The 19,483-nt window shown below is 38.1% G+C and overlaps 2 protein-coding genes across 2 annotated transcripts in view; both read left to right on the top strand.

The window, feature by feature from the left end:
• Nucleotides 1-19,483, top strand: part of LOC145910614 (uncharacterized) — a 112,461-nt gene that overhangs the window by 73,470 nt on the left and 19,508 nt on the right. The gene's annotated exons all lie outside the window — the stretch shown is intronic.
• Nucleotides 4,914-7,036, top strand: LOC145910605 (testis-specific serine/threonine-protein kinase 2-like). Its single transcript, XM_082997794.1, has 6 exons — nucleotides 4,914-4,995; nucleotides 5,173-5,336; nucleotides 5,498-6,354; nucleotides 6,537-6,590; nucleotides 6,656-6,708; nucleotides 6,782-7,036. The coding sequence occupies exons 1-6, from the start codon at nucleotides 4,984-4,986 to the stop codon at nucleotides 6,824-6,826; spliced, it is 1,185 nt and encodes a 394-aa protein (XP_082853920.1). The 5' UTR covers nucleotides 4,914-4,983; the 3' UTR covers nucleotides 6,827-7,036.

Below are 19,483 nucleotides of genomic sequence, written 5' to 3'. Positions count from 1 at the left end.
ATCTACAAAAGCAGCAGATTAATCAGAGCACAAGTAACACTACCAAACACAACAACTAACTAACGAAAAGAAAGCCCGCCATCACATCAAGACAATGGTACTGTACTGACCAAAAAAGGCACGCATTATTACGTAACTAAGCTCATAGCACCGGTAAACAAATTAATGGCGGCGAGAATCTACAGCCGTTTTGTGTTAAAAATTCAATAACCAGACAAGATTCAGTCGTTTTCCAGTTTCCGATGCACGTATAAACTTTGGGAACTGTTTTTTGTTAAACAGATCAAAAATAGCCAAAAAGATAGGTTGTGATATATTTACATAACACTTTCAACGATGGTTTTTTTTCGCATCAGACAGAAGAAAAGTTTCATGTTTCAGTTGCAAGTTTGCCATAAAGTTAATCCTCGGTTAATGGTTGTTACAGTTTCCTCTTGTTTGTCTTGTAATCAGGACAGGTCATAGAAACATGTTTTTTTTTTAAATTGGACCCAACGTTTTCTACGAGAGCCCCTTTTATATGCGACTCCTTAGACTTGACCTCCCTCTCTTCCTATTTATATGTTTGTTCTTTAGATGTATCCAGCCCACAAGATAGAGTGTGTTCGTGGCGAGAAAGGAAACATTGGGAGAGGTGCGTTTGCTCGTGTGAGGTTAGGATATTTTAGGAAAACAAAAGTTGCAATCAAGTGCTTTCCTAAGACTGGTGATGACGACGAGATGATACAAATGGCAAGACGGTAAGATGATGTGCAGATGTAGTTTGCATTAAACTTTTGTATCACTCTATGTAGTCTTGTGTTAATATGATTTAACAGATAAATTGAATCGATTGTAACTGTTCTTTTGAAATGAATATTTCTTTATACGGGTATACAATAACTGATGTACTTTTTATTTCAGAGAGTTCCATTGCATAAAGTTTGCAAGACATGAGAACATAGTAAAGGCGTTTGAAATCACAAAATGGTCTAATGGAAGCGCAATTATTTTGGAAAATTTGTCCTGTGGTAACCTCGCGCAACTGCTTGGTGCTGATAGAGATCTTTACACCGGCCGTTACCCCCTAAGTTACGAGCTCTGTCTGCGCATGGCTTGTGATATTACGAATGGCCTGAAGCACTTGCACGCTCTCAAAGAGGGGAGTTACATAGTTCACTGCGACCTCAAATGTGAAAACGTGCTTTTAACTCCTAATTGAAGATGTAAAATTGCTGACTTTGGGAGCTCATTCTTGATTGATCGTAGCGGCCTAGCGCGAGTACGTAACCCAAAGCTTCTCTACACCGTGTTTTACGCCGCCCCAGAGCAATTAGGAGCTTCACACAACGATGACTCTGTTCCAACCACAAAAGTGGATATCTACAGTTTGGGAAAATTTTTTTACAAAATTCTTTTTTATCAATTTCCTATTGATCAAAAGGACGAAGATGTCAAAAAGGCGACTTTGCAGGGAGAACACCCAGATACAAGTATGCTTAACTGTTTGCACACAAACCACCCCGCTGTTATCGTGATGAACAACGAAATGAGAAGATGTTGGAGTAACGACCCTGAAGATCGCCCTGACGCTGATGAAGTCCACAGGAATTTGCAGGATGTGTTACAGAAGTTCAGTGAGAGTTGGATTGATGAAAACGTCAGCAATATCCAAAGTCGGAGGAATGAAATCGACGATGATGAAGACGAAGTCACCGTTCCACTTGACTTGTTTTGTCCGGCTACGAACAATTTCCTGCCAGGTTTGCGAAACTTTTGGTCTTTTCTCAAATTTGCAACGAATTTGAGTTATAGCTCGGAGCGATCATAATATATGCTCTAACTAAGAAGTCTGTTGTAATTGTCATATACAGTAATTGGAGATGTGACTTTTCTGTTAGACTTTTGAAGTTTTTTTTAAAAACTATCTATTTAAATACAAATATTTCATTTTACTTTGAAGTAGTTTGTCATTATTAATAAAGCGATTGTTCAGATAATTAGATATGTTTAAAATTCTGACAATAATTCGTAAATAACGCAGAAGAATCGTTCCCACCGAAGTCAAATACAAAGTTAACCGCTTTGGAATATGGAGGTAAGAATTTTTATGAAAAAGCTCCATTAAAATATGTGTTTGCCTCATAGTCCTTGCAGGAAATCGCAAAAAGCAGTCGAGTGGCCCCGAAGAGAAAATTAAAAAGCAGTCAAGTGGCCCCGAAGAGAAAATTAAAAAGCAGTCAAGTGGTCCCGAAGAGAAAATTAAAAAGCAGTCAAGTGGCCCCGAAGAGAAAATCAAAAAGCAGTCAAGCCGCCTGAAAGAAGTTCCCAACAAGCAGTCCAGTGACACAGAACAGAATCAGTCCAGTGACCTTTGGTCATTGGTAATCGTAAGTTTAAAAATCTAAAGGTTGTTGTTTATTACAAAAACAAAAGTAATTGATTTAAGTTATTTTCGTCCGGTGCAATACTTATGCTATTTTGAACAATAAATTTAGAAATCTTAATATTGCTTGTGCTTTGCAGGTAATCCTTCTGTTTGCCCTGGCCTTGAAAATCTTATTTTCCGTCCTTTGATACAACTCGTTTCCTCTACCACACGAATAAACTAATTTCCTGGTTACATAACGTTATTTTTTGAAAGCGAATCACACAAAACTCAACCATAATTGTTTTCAAATGATGTGCAGATGGCATTACTTGCTCTTGAATCTGTGTGACAAGAAAACTGTGTCTTGCACCAGTACTTTATCTTGTTTTTACTGTTTTGCTTTGCCCTTTAAACTGTTAGCTTGTCATTCTATTCTTTATTGTATAAAAAAAACGCCTATGTGGCCAACCTTTTGCTTTCATGCCCATTTTTTTCACTTTTAAGTCCGATACGCCGCAACTTTCGTTCTTTTTCTTCTTCTTTTTAACTACAATAATTTTGGATTATATTGGAAAATGGAAATATTGTTTTTATCTAATCTTAGAGCCTCTTAAGATTGTTAGTTCGTAAAAACGAGTGGACGTGTGGAAATTACATTATTACCCGATGCTGTAGTTGAAACCAGTTGATGCCACTCGAAAACCTGTATAGTTTTATCGCCGTTTTATTTCTTTGTATATTGTTCATCCGAGTAGTTGCTTTTTTCGAAAATAAACAAGATTTGAATTGATTACCACGCCTTTGGTGGAAAAAATGTAATTTTTGCCACACTTCCTCCATTTTGACATTGTTTATTTGTATATCACGAGCTGCTTCATAGCTTATATTTTGTTTACGATTGCCACAGAGTTTGGTTTCTTGCGGCTGAGAAGACACAAAAACATAATAGAAACGTTTGAAATCACACAATGGGTTGAAGGGGCGGCGATTGTCTTAGAAATTATCCCCGTTGGTAATTCGTGAAACTGCTTTTCTGCGATAAAAGTCTTTATAGCGACAAATATCCTCTTACATACGATCTCCGCCTACACATGGCCTGTGACGTCACAAACGGCCTCAACTACTTGAACACGGTCAGGGAGAAAAAGTATGTGGTCCACAACGACCTCAAGTGCGAAAACGTGCTTGTGACGCAGATGTATCCAGTCCACAGAATAGAGTGTGTTCGTGGCGAGAGAGGAAACATGGGAAGTGGTGCTCAAAGAATTTTGTTGTCTGAAGTTGGCAAGACATGAGAACATAATAAACGCATTTGAAATCACAAAATGGTCGAATGGAAGCGCAATTATTATGGAAAATTTGTCCTGTGGTAACCTCGCGCAACTGCTTTATGGTGATAGCGATCTTTACACCAGCCGTTACCCCCTAAGTTACGAGCTCTGTCTGCGCATGGCTTGTGATATCACGATTGGCCTGAAGCACTTGCACGCTCTCAAAGAGGGGAGTTACATAGTTCACTGCGACCTTACTTGTGGAAACGTTCTTCTAACTCCTAATTGAAGATGTAAAATTGCTGACTTTGGGAGCTCATCCTTTGATCCTAAAGGCTTAGCGCGAGTATTTAACTGAAAGCCTCACTTCACCATGATTTACGGCGCTCCTGAGCAATTAAGAGCTACGATCGTCGGTAGTTTTGATCCGACCACAAAAGTGGATATCTGTTGTTTGGGAATAATTTTTTACACAATTCCTTTTCGTCTACTTCCTTATTTCGACGAGGATGAAAATACCAGACGGATGATTTTGTCGGGAGGGCGCCCAGATACAACTATGCTTAACAGTTTGCTCACAAACCACCCCGCTCTTACCGTGAAGAACATCGAAATGAGAAGGTGTCGGAGTGCTGACCCTGAAGATCGCCCTGTAACTGCGAGCGTAGTTGCGACTTGCCAAGCTTAGATACCAAAAATAGGGCTTCCGAATTTTTAGTCAGCTTCTGGATGGCAAAGACTAATTGTCAGATTTTATTCACTGACTTTTAATTATTTATGCATAAGTCGTTTGTCACGTGACAAGGTTTGGAAATAAAACGGAGTTTTAGCAACACATACGAAAAGTATGATGGTATCATCGAAAAGTGGGACTGCGTTATGTAATGTGTATTTTTCCTACATACTGCTAAACACCTAAGTTGTCAAAACGAATCTTTACCAATAATGCCCAAAGCGTTAGTTTATTCAGAGCAAAAGACGTGACGATTCATAAAACAGTGCTTTCAACACTTGGTCACGTCGGGTAGCACATTACAGTTTGTCTTTGGCTGGAAAGTACGGTTGTCTGGGGATGGTAGACATAAAATCGAAACAAAGATTCAAAGCCATTCCGTAGATCATTATTGAAAGAATCCACGCCCCTCTGTTGCTCTAATAAACAAAGCAGGTGAAACAGGAGATGGAACAAAGCGTTCTTGTCCCACAATGCTTCTGTGACATCACAGTAGAGGCTTTGTGTTGGAGACTCGCAGACTATTATGATTCAGTCACTTCACTTGTTTAGTATCAGACCCATTCGTAAAGTACAAACGCAACGCCCGTAGCAGTTTTGTTTGCGTAGCAATTTATGACAACGCAAATATGGGAAACAAGGTAAATTGTAATTTAACAGAAATTTAAAACTTTTTCTACAAAGGTTTCATCCGTTTTGAAATGGTCTTGTTAAAGTTGAAAGTAAGTTTTCGTTGCAAGATTGCCACAAAGTCGATGTTCGATGTTAGGTTTATAAGTTTTCAACTTTATTCATTTGTCCGTCTTGAACTTGCTCAGATGTATCCAGCCCACAGAATAGAGTGTGTTCGTGGCGAGAAAGGAAACATTGGAAGAGGTGCGTTTGCTCGTGTGAGGTCAGGATATTTCCAGAAAACAAAAGTTGCAATCAAGTGCTTCCCTATGACTGGTGATGACGATCAGATGTTACAAACGGGCAGACGGTAAGATTGCATTCAGAAAATTGGTATAAAACTGTTGCATTACCACACCTACCACATACTATATCAACGCATTGAATGGAATACTAGAGTTGTTTGTTGTGCTTTTCTTCTGGCCTAAATAGATTTTATACTACGATAACTCACAACTAATTTTTGTTTAGCGTTCTCAGAGAATTCCGTTTCCAGATGATGGCAAGGCATGAAAACATATTGAAAGCTATTGAAATTACGGAATGGAATACTGGAATAGCGATTGTCCTCGAAAACATGCCCTGTGGTAACCTCGCGCAACTGCTTGGTGCTGATAGAAATCTTTACACAGGCAACTATACACTTGATTACGAACTCCGTTTGCGCATGGCTTGTGATGTCACAAATGGTCTGAAGCACTTGCACGCCCTCGAGGAAGGGAGATACATTGTTCACTGCGACCTCAAGTGTGAAAACGTGCTTTTAACTCCCAATTTAAGATGTAAAATTGGCGACTTTGGGAGTTCATTGTTGTTTGGTCGTAACGGCCAGCCGCTAGAACCAAATCCAGGGGCCTGCTTTACAATGTCTTACGGAGCTCCAGAACAATTACGAGCTTTAAGTAATCCCAGTGGCTTTATTGTTAGTAGAAAAGTGGATATCTACAGTCTGGGCATAGTTTTTTATGTCATGCTCTTACTGTCAATTCCTTATCCCCACAAAGATGACGAGGAGATCAAGGAAATGGTCATGAGAGGAGAACGCCCAAACACAAATCTCCTTGAACTCCTTCTTCTGATAGGACACCCCGCTGTTGCCGTGATGAACAATGAAATGAGAAGATGTTGGAGTAACGACCCTGAAGATCGTCCTGATGCTGATGAAGTCCACAGGAATTTGCAGGAGGTGTTACAGAAGCTCGAGGAAAGTTCGATTAATAACGACGTCCAAAATATACAAAATCACATGAGAGGGAACGCGGAGAATCAAGAAGAAATCACCGTTCCGCTTGATCGGTTTTGTCCAGCTACTAATGATTTCCTGACAGGTTTGTGAAAAAATTTCTAGTCATGCCTAAACTTGTAGTTGTGGCAACAAGTGAGCATTGTATGCTCGTTTTAATAAAATATAAAAATGCTAGTAATTGTCAAATCACAGTAACAGAACTCGATTTGATTATTGCAAACCAACGCAAAAAAATTGTAAAACAATCTTCCATTTATCATGTAGATGCAACGTGGGACATCAAATTGTACAGAAACGTCATCGATTGTTTATATTATTGTAGGTGTCTCTGTAAGTAGAGCTGACAAAAAAACAGCCCAGATACAAATGTTATCTTTTTTCAGGGAGTCAAACTGAGCTCCTAAGAGATGGTGCAAAGTTGTTTGTTATAGCATTGGTAAGATATTTTCCGAAACCGAAAACCGTTTTATTTTGCATCCAAATGATTGAACATCTTTTGTGCCTTTCAGGTAATTATTCTGGTTAGATTCCTGTTTCAACTCGTTTGGGGATGATAGGCCATTTCCAAAACGCCGCAGAAGTTCTACTTGAACACACAAAACTTTTGCATGTATTGCAGTGTGACAGTATTGCTTTGCGTCACTATTTAAATATATTGACAGTTTTTATATTGCTGTTTATGTCGAAAGTTTCGAAATTTATGCTGTGAATCTTTATACTTAATTAGCGCATCCCTACATGCTATACCGTGATCCTACGTTTCTTTGGCCTTTCCGTTTATCTATATGTATTATTAACATCAATATTCGTAGCAACATTTTTTTATAAATAACATGCACGACTACTTGTAATTACTCCTAAAGAAATTCAGTTGGCAAAATAATCGACTGGTCATAGTTTATATTAAAGTAGAGAAGAATACCTTTCACTAATCAATGACTTACACTTGTAATCGACGTTGATCGCCTAGATGCCAAAAAAGGTGACCAATCCAGCAGAACACACTGTGGCCAAGAAACTAGTTATTGAAAGAATCCACGCCCATCTGTTGCTCGAATAAAACAAAGCAGGTGCAACAGGAGATGGAAGAAAATGTTCTAGTCCCACAATGCTTCTGTGACATCACAGTAGGAGCTTTGTGTAGGAGACTAGCAGACTATCAATATTCAGTAACTTCACTTGTTTAGTATGACACGCATTTGTAAAGTACAAACGAAACGCCCTAGTTTGCGTGGCCGTTTTTGACAACACAAAAATGAGAAACAAGGTAAGTTGTAATTTAATGATAGCGTTATTTTTTCAACAACGGTTTCCTTTCGTTTTGCTTTTGTTGATGTTGAAAATAAGTTTTTTGCATTCAACGCAGTATACTGTTGTGTGGAAAGAACAACTTTATTCATTTGTCCGTCATGAATTTGCTTAGGTGTATCCAGCCCACAGAATAAAGTGTGTTCGTGGCGAGAAAGGAAACATCGGAAGAGGTGCGTTTGCTCGTGTGAGGTCAGGATATTTCCAGAAAACAAAAGTTTCAATGAAGTGCTTCCCTATGACTGGTGTGATGACGACCAGATGTTACAAACAGGCAGACGGTAAGATTACATTCAGAAAATTGATGTGAAACTGTTGCATTACCACACCTACAACATACTATATGTCAACGCATTGAATGGAATACTAGAGTTGTTTTATCATGTTTTCCTTCTGGCATTAATAGATTCTCTAAAATCTTTACATATAAAAATATATATATATAAATAGAAAAGATATGCTAACAGAACGAAATCCGGGATGTTGCGATATAAATTTGGCATTTGTTCATTTTGCAATGATCCCAAATTTATTTACGGTTAGTAACGGTCACCTTTGACTGGGCAAAACGTTGCAGTTGTAAGGAGGTTCAGAAGTGGTCGTTATTGGTGGATCTACAGTGGAGAAACTCGGTGTGGTCGAAGTCATAGTTGGAGTGGAAGAAATCGGTGTGGTTGAAGTCGTAGCTGGAGTGGAAAACATTGTGGTAGTGCTGGCTAAGAGACCCTCTGCAAAGCAAATGTATTTGAAACAGTTGTGTCACGTTCGCATCACTCAGTAACGCTTACCTGTGGTAAAAGTGAAGTTTGTTGAAGAGCTTGTTGAGAACGTGGGTTTGACCATGATGGTATAAACAGAGGTTGGGTTAAGATTAGCAAACGCTGCTTCCCTGTTGTGAAGTCCGCTGTACTTTATAATTACACTTGTTCCTTCAATCAACGACACGTCATAAAAAAATAGTTCATAAGCTGGAGCCAATCTTTCCCAATTCACGATGATAAAATGAAGTCCAACAATTTGTGCAGTAATTGTGACATCACTGTTTCCTGTGTGTAGTTGTATGTTTAGACCTGAGTTCGATGTTTAAACCTCACAATTTTTCAACAACTTATACCATAACACTCGATGCTGTCATAACAGTAACAACTGGATCCATAATAATTTCTACCGCAAGAACCACGAACTCCACAATTTGAAATGGTTGCGGAATCACATTTTCCTTGAAATGTTTTATTGTTTATTGGAGCATGAGGAGTTTAAGGTTATTGTAACTTACCCACACAAATGATTCCATTGCCAAAGTATCCCAACTTACAAGAACATGTGAAACTGCCCATTGTGTTCGTACATATCGCCTCATTGTGGCAGTTGTGCAAACCGTAAGAACATTCATCAATATCTGTAATAAAGTTTTACTTATTTGTCTATATATTAATTTATCACCAAGTTAATTAATATAACCTATACAAGCTTCTCCTGAAAGCGTAAACCCAGCTCCACAACCATGAGCAGGATTTGGTGTGCTTGGCGACAAAGTTGGGTCAATGGACATTTCAGGTTCTGCAATACAGTTGCCAAGATAAAAACTAAATTTAAGGTTTTTGTTTTATGTTGAAAGGGAAAGAAATGAGGTACTTTACCTGTTTGAGCTAAAATGCTCGCAGATGCGGTTCCAAGGCGGTTATAGACAACTACAGTTAGATTATAAGTTGTTGATGGCTTCAGAAACGAAAACGCTGCTTTTCTTGGAATGTGTTGATCATAGGAAACTCCATCACCGGACAAAAATGCACTTCTATATGCAGTTTTGTTGCTTGTCCATGAAAAACTGAGACCGGTCCTAGATTTCCAAGTTGTTGATAAGTTCCCAACAGAAGGTTGTTCAACTAATAACAAATAGATTGATCTGCAGAAGTTATTTATGCGAGTCAGTCTGTAGTAATGGTTACTTCGATCTGTAGTGAAAAAAGCTTGGATGCCTCTGATTGATGACACAAAAAAATAGTGACTAATTTATAGGCAATTTTTGGACCAGTTACGAAACGCTGTTATACTCTACCTCGCTTCGCGGCCAAACGTTTTGTAAGTAAGTAAAATGGAAAATCTAGCTTTACATACTTACCAAAGGTATCACGCCAAATGGGAGATGTACCACAGTTACATTCTGTTCCTCCACAATGCCCTATGATTGTTTACACAATGGAGTTTTTCGAACAAAATCACATTGCAACTTACTATAAAAGTCATTTATTCCATAATTAAAGTAAGGAAAGTAATTGGGAAATTTCGCATTTAAACATTTCTCGCCATATTAGCACCAATTTTTGCAACCGAATGTAACGGTTTTTCATTGACAAATAACATCACTCACGAGTGCAAACGTTTCCATCCCCAATATAACAATTGTTGCAAATACAGTTGTAACTTCCAGGTGTGTTCGTGCATGCAGCGTTCGAATCACATGGATCACCTTCGCACTCATCAATATCTGGTAAAAAATACGTTTGGTTTGTTAACCGGATTGTTTTTACACATTAAACTGGCTTGTAGTTTTAAATTTTATATGGTTTTTCGACAGCTGCTTAGAGCAAAAATATATTACGCAGACCCGACGCAGTATACTGCTTGGGTCAAAAAGTTTTCTGCAGTGTTCCAAATTTAATGTGTTATTTTTACACAAAAAAAGAAAAGTATACTTTGTACTTTTATCTTGACGTGAAAAATATGTTTTGTTACATGTCGAAACTGATTGAAGTTATGAAATACAAAATTCAGTCAAATTTACAAGAACGGGAAACTTGCCGATACAATTGATTCCGTCACTTGTGAATCCAGAACAGCAACTTAGTGGCGGAGAGTTCACACATCCTGACGTTGTTGGAGACGGTAAGGTTGGAATTTCTGGTTCGGAAACTGTAAAAGCACGCGTTTTTTTACATCATCGCATATTTATCATAAAACAACTAAAATATACAAAACTCAGAAGCTGGTCGTGAGGTGAGTAATCGGACTTACGAGTTCTGACTTTAATAATTTGAGTGCATGTGGAAATGAAATTCCGAGCTGTATGTTGTACTTGGTATCTGGCTGCAAGTAAAGGAAACCAATCTGCCTCGTTCCAGAATAGCAATAATATGTGTTGGTAATTGAAGCATCTGCTGTGTTTGCGTTGCTGGGATTCCATCCAAAAAACAGACTGTTGTGGGTTTGCCACAAAACCTTAAGATCGTGAATAATTGGTTGACCTGTGGACAAAGAACGTGACCAGTATAAAAAAGAAATATTAATTTCTGTTTTTACCAAGTAAATGTTTGCTCACCACGTGAAACAGGTGTAACCGTTCAAACCTTCAGCACAACGACCAGGGCAAGAACTATTGCAGTATCCTGAACATCGATGTAAGCAGAAAACAAAAAAATAATTAAGTTAGGTGCGGGTAAATTTTTAAATTTTGTTTTCGAAGCTAATGAGATGGTGCACAAAGTTATTGACTTCCTATTGATTGATATAATGTTCTGGTTACGATGTAATCAGACAAATGAATCACGTTTTGTTCTGAGCTCTGCTATATATTGATATATATATTAGCGGTTAATATAATATTGTTGTAAATGTAAAACACAAGGAAAAAGCAATTATGTTGAACAGCTATTTCAACTAAAAGCACAGACCTTGGCAGTTGAAGCCGTCACCTACAAACCAGTCTTTGCACTTGCAACTGTATCCCCCACTTGTGTTTGTGCAATTTGCCTCAACGTGACATGCGTGAGTCCCATTAGCGCATTCATTAACACCTGAAAACATCACTTAGTTACCGACTATGGAATACTGCTTTCCAAATAAACGAGACAAAATCTCACTCGTTGACCTACATTTTTAACATATTATACTTATTGTAAGTTAGTATTCAAAATATTCTAAAGTTAACATGAATATTTGTACCCACCTTGACACTGAACGCAAGTTACAACAACAAACATGAACACCAGATTGGACAACATCATGCTGGCAGAATATTCAGACAGTAAACCTAGCTTGCGTGACAAAACCCCTTTTCTTCTATCAACCACACAAAGCACTTTTTCTCTCCAGCTTCCAAACCATGGGTCGCAGCGAATTTTTGTCGGAGTGTTTTTCTCCTCAGATTTCATCAGTGAATGAAACTAATCCATGAGGTAGTAAAGAGTCGTCTTGACCAGAAATATGAGGTTTGAAGTGAGCATCACATGGTTCAGCAAACTGTGTAAGTGATTGCACGGTGAGGAGAAAGTCAGTCCTAGGGATCGCGGGGTGTGCATGCTTGACTGGGTTTACGAAAAACAGAGCAATTGAAAACAAACGACAACGTTTCTATTTCAGGTTGAACCCAATGGATTGTTTGTCAAGTTGCAAATCGCCCAGTGAATTGTAATACTCCTGAGAAATTTGTAAAAAGGAATTCTGTATGTCAGCGTTTCCTAAAACTATTTTCGTGATACGGTGCTCCGCGGAAGTTTTACTAATTAGCAATAATTTATGAAAAAATTTGTTTGGGAATATCAAAAACATGAGTTACAAGCACAGCACTGATTACCGCAAAATCGAGCTTTTACTTTATGGTATTATTTTAAGAACAAACAACGTTTAAAACTTGAAGCTGTGTAAGAGGAACTGATGACGTGATTGTTCAACATTTAGCCCCAACCCAAAAGGTTCACGGAAAAGACCCACAAAGCGATTCCTGCTTTCCATTTCAAACACTTTTAATAGGACGCAAATTCACACACGAACAGCACTTTCGAAAAGCAAAGAACACATGAGGGAAAAGGCACACTGCACGCTACAGAGAACTGTATCCATGCCATATCCAATATATCAGACTTTTACAGAACTTTTCAAAAATAAAACAAAATAAAATCCTTATGCCACGTTTTCCTGAATGACTGATATTACGGGAAATCTCAAGTACGATTTTTTGCACCACGCCAACTTCCAGGTTGTGCTCATCATAGCGTAACGGAGTAATTAATAGTGACATTCGCCCAGAGAATATGAAAGATTGTGCAAAAGTTGTAATGTATACATGTATATTAATATAAATTCGGCGGCAAGCCTCAACGCAATATGCAAGACTTATACATCAAAGTGGAAGTAGTCAATTGTGCAAAAGTTTATTTAGAAATCTTTTCAAAAATTAAATAGAGTGTATGGTTACATTCACATCAGTTTGGCGACTCTGACTTCGACTCCACAACGCTAAATTGCAAGTGATGTTAGTGTGAGTCAGGGGTCGCGGGGTGTGCATGTTTGACCAGGTTTGAAAAAAAACAGGGTAATTGACAACAAACGACAACGTTTCTATTTCAGGTTGAACCCAATGGATTGTTTGTCAAAATGCAACAGGACCAGTGAAATGTGATACTCATGAGAAAGTTTGTTTTGTGGAATATAAAAGGTCCTTCCATAGGGTTCAACCAGAAATAGAAACGAAATATTATATTATATACACGTTCAATGTAACGCAAGCCTAGTGTTTCTGAATTCTCTGCAAACATAATGTTGTCCTGCCTGGTGTTCTTGCTTGCTAATTGCGACATGCGGTCAATGTCAAGGTTTATGTAAATGTTAACTTAGAACTTGCTATAAAATATCACGACAAATGAAGAGCTATCTCGCATGAAGGTTCAAGTTTGTTTATTACGTGATGCTTTCAGGTGTTGATGAATGCGCTCTTGAGATTCACGCATGTCACGTTGAGGCAAACTGCACAAACACAAGTGGGGGCTACACCAGTGCAAAGACTGGTTTGTAGGTGACAGTTTCGCGACAAAGATTTGTACTGCGAAATTAAAACAGAATAAAAAAATATTTTTTTTGTTTTGGATGATTTAATTGTTTTTTTCCACGGGACATTAACTAGAATACAACTATACCTGCAAAAACGATTTAGCCTATATTACTTATGCGGATAAAGTTGTTTTTAGTTTTTGGTTTTATTCATGTCATGTAACTTTGCGCCATGTTGCTGCGCGAAGTGCAACTATCCTAAAGGCAGACACCGCAAGTTGCATACCGACGGACAGGCCATTTGTATCGATTATGAGTGCGGAGGAGCAGGACGTTTCCAAAACTTCTTCCAACAGCAGGGTAAAACTGGTATTTGTACAAATATCGAGAACCAAGAAAGGTGACACCCTTTGGAGAACAAGGTCTTGGCGGTAGTTTAAAAGGCCATACAAATGGTCAGTGAACTACCTCATTGGAAGTGACGATTTCAGGCAAGAACAACGGTTCTCTATAATGCTGCCCTGCACAAAAGTCGTGCGCTGTAGGCGCGATGCTTGTGTGTTGTTTTATAAGTAAACTTGTTGTTGGGCACTCTTTTGTACTGGTTTCTCTCCAGAACAAACATATTAATCGTGCGTAACCATTTGTCCTAAAGCCATCAAGCTTATTTGAACATTGGAAATATCCGATAAACGTGTGTACAGACAGTGAATTGCGATATATGGATCTGCATTGCGGCGTATCGATTACTTATCCGAACAAATTCCCACTAAAAACACTCTTTCTCCCATATATATACCCATACAACTTTATAGATTTTATATTACTTGTCGAAACTGATATTTATCATTAAATGCAAAACTTAATTTGAATCGAGAAAAATATACACTTGTGAACGCAATTATTTCCGTCACTTGTGTAACCAGGAAAACAACTGAGTGGCGGAGAATTCACACAATGTGAAGTGGTTAGTGATGGAATTGTTGGCATATCTGATTTGGGCACTGTAAAAACAGACGACTTAATCGTTATTTTTGCGTCAATATACACCATTGCACTATTTAACAATACATTATTTAGAAGCTGTTCGGGAATGAATGAACTTAGGAGTTCTGACTGTAATAATGTGCGTACATGAGGACATGAAGTTTTAAGCCGTCACTGTTTTGTATTCTGTGTCTGGTTGTATGTAATATAAACCCATATGCCTCGTTCCATAAGACGAGAGAGTACTCGTGGCAGAAGTGTAGGCATATGCAGTTGCGCGTTGCTGGCATTCCACCCAATAAACAGACTGTTACAGGTTTTCCACAAAACCTTTCGTGAATAACCGGTTCACCTGTAGATAAAAAAACGTGACCAGTATGAAAAGAAATATTAATTCTGTTTTTTACCTGTTTTTACAAAATAAATTTTTACAGGTATACTCACCACTTGTGAAACAGGTGTAACCGTTCAAACCTTCAACAGAACGACCAGGGCAAGAACTACTGAAGTATCCTGAACATCAAAGTAATGTAAATTTTGTACAGACAAATGGGGGTAGGGAGTGTATCCCATGCTAGAAGTTAAAACAAACTTTATTCTGGGAGTTTTAATTAAAAGTTTCCGGGAATTTCAATTATTGACCAAATAGTATTAGTGGTTATAGGGTGCAATCAGACCAACTAATAAAGTTTTGCTTTCGCGAGAAGTACACAACATTTTACATTTAATACTCTAGTTGTAAACGTGTCGACAAAAACAATTGACAGCTCAACTATTTAAGTTTGCGTGAGTCCCATCAGCGCATTCATCAACACCTGAAAACATCACTTAGTTACCGACTATGAAATACTGCTTTCCAAATAAACGAGACAAAATCTCACTCGTTGACCTAAATTTTTAACATATTATACTTATTGTAAGTTAGTATTCAAAATATTCTAAAGTTAACATGAATATTTGTACCCACCTTGACATTGAACGCATGTTACAACAACAAACATGAACACCAGATTGGACAACATCATGCTGGCAGAATATTCAGACAGTAAACCTAGCTTGCGTGACAAAACCCCTTTTCTTCTATCAACCACACAAAGCACTTTTTCTCTCCAGCTTCCAAACCATGGGTCGCAGCGAATTTTTGTCGGAGTGTTTTTCTCCTCAGATTTCATCAGTGAATGAAACTAATCCATGAGGTAGTAAAGAGTCGTCTTGACCAGAAATATGAGGTTTGAAATGAGCATCACATGGTTCTGCAAACTGTGTAAGTGATTGCACGGTGAGGAGAGAGTCAGTCCTAGGGGTCGCGGGGTGTGCATGCTTGACTGGGTTTACGAAAAACAGAGCAATTGAAAACAAACGACAACGTTTCTATTTCAGGTTGAACCCAATGGATTGTTTGTCAAGTTGCAAATCGCCCAGTGAATTGTAATACTCCTGAGAAAGTTTGTAAAAAGGAATTCTGTATGTCAGCGTTTCCTAAAACTATGTTCGTGATACGGTGCCAAGTGCTCCGCGGAAGTTTTACTAATTAGCAATAATTTATGAAAAAGTTTGTTTGGGAATATCAAAAACATGAGTTACAAGCACAGCACTGATTACCGCAAAATCGAGCTTTTACTTTATGGTATTATTTTAAGAACAAACAACGTTTAAAACTTGAAGCTGTGTAAGAGAAACTGATGACGTGATTGTTCAACATTTAGCCCCAACCCAAAAGGTTCACGGAAAAGACCCACAAAGCGATTCCTGCTTTCATTTCAAACACTTTTAATAGGACGCAAATTCACACACGAACAGCACTTTCGAAAAGCAAAGAACACATGAGGGAAAAGGCACACTGCACGCTACAGAGAACTGTATCCATGCCATATCCAATATATCAGACTTTTACAGAACTTTTCAAAAATAAAACAAAATAAAATCCTTATGCCACGTTTTCCTGAATGACTGATATTACGGGAAATCTCAAGTACGATTTTTTGCACCACGCCAACTTCCAGGTTGTGCTCATCATAGCGTAACGGAGTAATTAATAGTGACATTCGCCCAGAGAATATGAAAGATTGTGCAAAAGTTGTAATGTATACATGTATATAAATATAAATTCGGCGGCAAGCCTCAACGCAATATGCAAGACTTATACATCAAAGTGGAAGTAGTCAATTGTGCAAAAGTTTATTTAGAAATCTTTTCAAAAATTAAATAGAGTGTATGGTTACATTCACATCAGTTTGGCGACTCTGACTTCGACTCCACAACGCTAAATTGCAAGTGATGTTAGTGTGAGTCAGGGGTCGCGGGGTGTGCATGTTTGACCAGGTTTGAAAAAAAAACAGGGTAATTGACAACAAACGGCAACGTTTCTATTTCAGGTTGAACCCAATGGATTGTTTGTCAAAATGCAACAGGACCAGTGAAATGTGATACTCATGAGAAAGTTTGTTTTGTGGAATATAAAAGGTCCTTCCATAGGGTTCAACCAGAAATAGAAACGAAATATTATATTATATACACGTTCAATGTAACGCAAGCCTAGTGTTTCTGAATTCTCTGCAAACATAATGTTTTCCTGCCTGGTGTTCTTGCTTGCTAATTGCGACATGCGGTCAATGTCAAGGTTTATGTAAATGTTAACTTAGAACTTGCTATAAAATATCACGACAAATGAAGAGCTATCTCGCATGAAGGTTCAAGTTTGTTTATTACGTGATGCTTTCAGGTGTTGATGAATGCGCTCTTGAGATTCACGCATGTCACGTTGAGGCAAACTGCACAAACACAAGTGGGGGCTACACCAGTGCAAAGACTGGTTTGTAGGTGACAGTTTCGCGACAAAGATTTGTACTGCGAAATTTAAACAGAATAAAAAAATATTTTTTTTGTTTTGGATGATTTAATTGTTTTTTTCCACGGGACATTAACTAGAATACAACTATACCTGCAAAAACGATTTAGCCTATATTACTTATGCGGATAAAGTTGTTTTTAGTTTTTGGTTTTATTCATGTCATGTAACTTTGCGCCATGTTGCTGCGCGAAGTGCAACTATCCTAAAGGCAGACACCGCAAGTTGCATACCGACGGACAGGCCATTTGTATCGATTATGAGTGCGGAGGAGCAGGACGTTTCCAAAACTTCTTCCAACAGCAGGGTAAAACTGGTATTTGTACAAATATCGAGAACCAAGAAAGGTGACACCCTTTGGAGAACAAGGTCTTGGCGGTAGTTTAAAAGGCCATACAAATGGTCAGTGAACTACCTCATTGGAAGTGACGATTTCAGGCAAGAACAACGGTTCTCTATAATGCTGCCCTGCACAAAAGTCGTGCGCTGTAGGCGCGATGCTTGTGTGTTGTTTTATAAGTAAACTTGTTGTTGGGCACTCTTTTGTACTGGTTTCTCTCCAGAACAAACATATTAATCGTGCGTAACCATTTGTCCTAAAGCCATCAAGTTTATTTGAACATTGGAAATATCCGATAAACGTGTGTACAGACAGTGAATTGCGATATATGGATCTGCATTGCGGCGTATCGATTACTTATCCGAACAAATTCCCACTAAAAACACTCTTTCTCCCATATATATACCCATACAACTTTATAGATTTTATATTACTTGTCGAAACTGATATTTATCATTAAATGCAAAACTTAATTTGAATCGAGAAAAATATACACTTGTGAACGCAATTATTTCCGTCACTTGTGTAACCAGGAAAACAACTGAGTGGCGGAGAATTCACACAATGTGAAGTGGTTAGTGATGGAATTGTTGGCATATCTGATTTGGGCACTGTAAAAACAGACCACTTAATCGTTATTTTTGCGTCAATATACACCATTGCACTATTTAACAATACATTATTTAGAAGCTGTTCGGGAATGAATGAACTTAGGAGTTCTGACTGTAATAATGTGCGTACATGAGGACATGAAGTTTTAAGCCGTCACTGTTTTGTATTCTGTGTCTGGTTGTATGTAATATAAACCCATATGCCTCGTTCCATAAGACGAGAGAGTACTCGTGGCAGAAGTGTAGGCATATGCAGTTGCGCGTTGCTGGCATTCCACCCAATAAACAGACTGTTACAGGTTTTCCACAAAACCTTTCGTGAATAACCGGTTCACCTGTAGATAAAAAAACGTGACCAGTATGAAAAGAAATATTAATTCTGTTTTTTACCTGTTTTTACAAAATAAATTTTTACAGGTATACTCACCACTTGTGAAACAGGTGTAACCGTTCAAACCTTCAACAGAACGACCAGGGCAAGAACTACTGAAGTATCCTGAACATCAAAGTAATGTAAATTTTGTACGGACAAATGGGGGTAGGGAGTGTATCCCATGCTAGAAGTTGAAACAAACTTTATTCTGGGAGTTTTAATTAAAAGTTTCCGGGAATTTCAATTATTGACCAAATAGTATTAGTGGTTATAGGGTGCAATCAGACCAACTAATAAAGTTTTGCTTTCGCGAGAAGTACACAACATTTTACATTTAATACTCTAGTTGTAAACGTGTCGACAAAAACAATTGACAGCTCAACTATTTAAGTTTGCGTGAGTCCCATCAGCGCATTCATCAACACCTGAAAACATCATTTGATAAACAACAGTTCTAAAAAAAAACGAGTAAAAAACAACATCGATTGTTTTAATCAAAAAATTCCAACAGTCTGTTTGCAAATACTTTGGCAATGAACGCATGTGACAACAGAAAATACGAACACCAGATAAGAAAACATCATGTTTGCTGAATATTCAGGCACTGAACCACGTTTGTGTACCAAGTCCATTTCCGTCCATAAACTCGCAAAAAAACATTTTCTTGGGGGACACAACATACTGGCACCAGGGAAGGATCAGAAAGGGAAAGGGGGAGGGTCACCTCTACTAAAACATGTTGCAATGACTGACAAAGAGATTACCTTAAAAAAATCGTTTGTAACATCAATTGGCTCTGATATGTATGGCTCTTAGCTCAAAAATAGGATCAATTGCAGGATACTTGCATACGGAAAACATATACAGTTTTCATTTAAACAAAAATGTCAATGTCTTTCATTTCTATCTGAATATTATAAACATATCTCAAGCAATCTTGACGCGATAAATTCCGTACTGTAAGCTAGCTCAGAGAAG

This window comes from Ascidia mentula, chromosome 8 (assembly GCF_947561715.1).
Source record: "Ascidia mentula chromosome 8, kaAscMent1.1, whole genome shotgun sequence".
Classification (NCBI taxonomy): Eukaryota; Metazoa; Chordata; class Ascidiacea; order Phlebobranchia; family Ascidiidae; genus Ascidia; species Ascidia mentula.
This window is presented reverse-complemented; position numbering and strand designations above follow the sequence as displayed.

What these genes read in the sequence shown, in the direction of transcription:
- LOC145910605 (XM_082997794.1), top strand. An exon ending in TACTAATGATTTCCTGACAG is followed by an intron (nt 6,355 to 6,536) that starts GTTTGTGAAAAA and finishes TTTATCATGTAG; the next exon opens with ATGCAACGTGGGACATCAAA. An exon ending in AGTTGTTTGTTATAGCATTG is followed by an intron (nt 6,709 to 6,781) that starts GTAAGATATTTT and finishes TGTGCCTTTCAG; the next exon opens with GTAATTATTCTGGTTAGATT.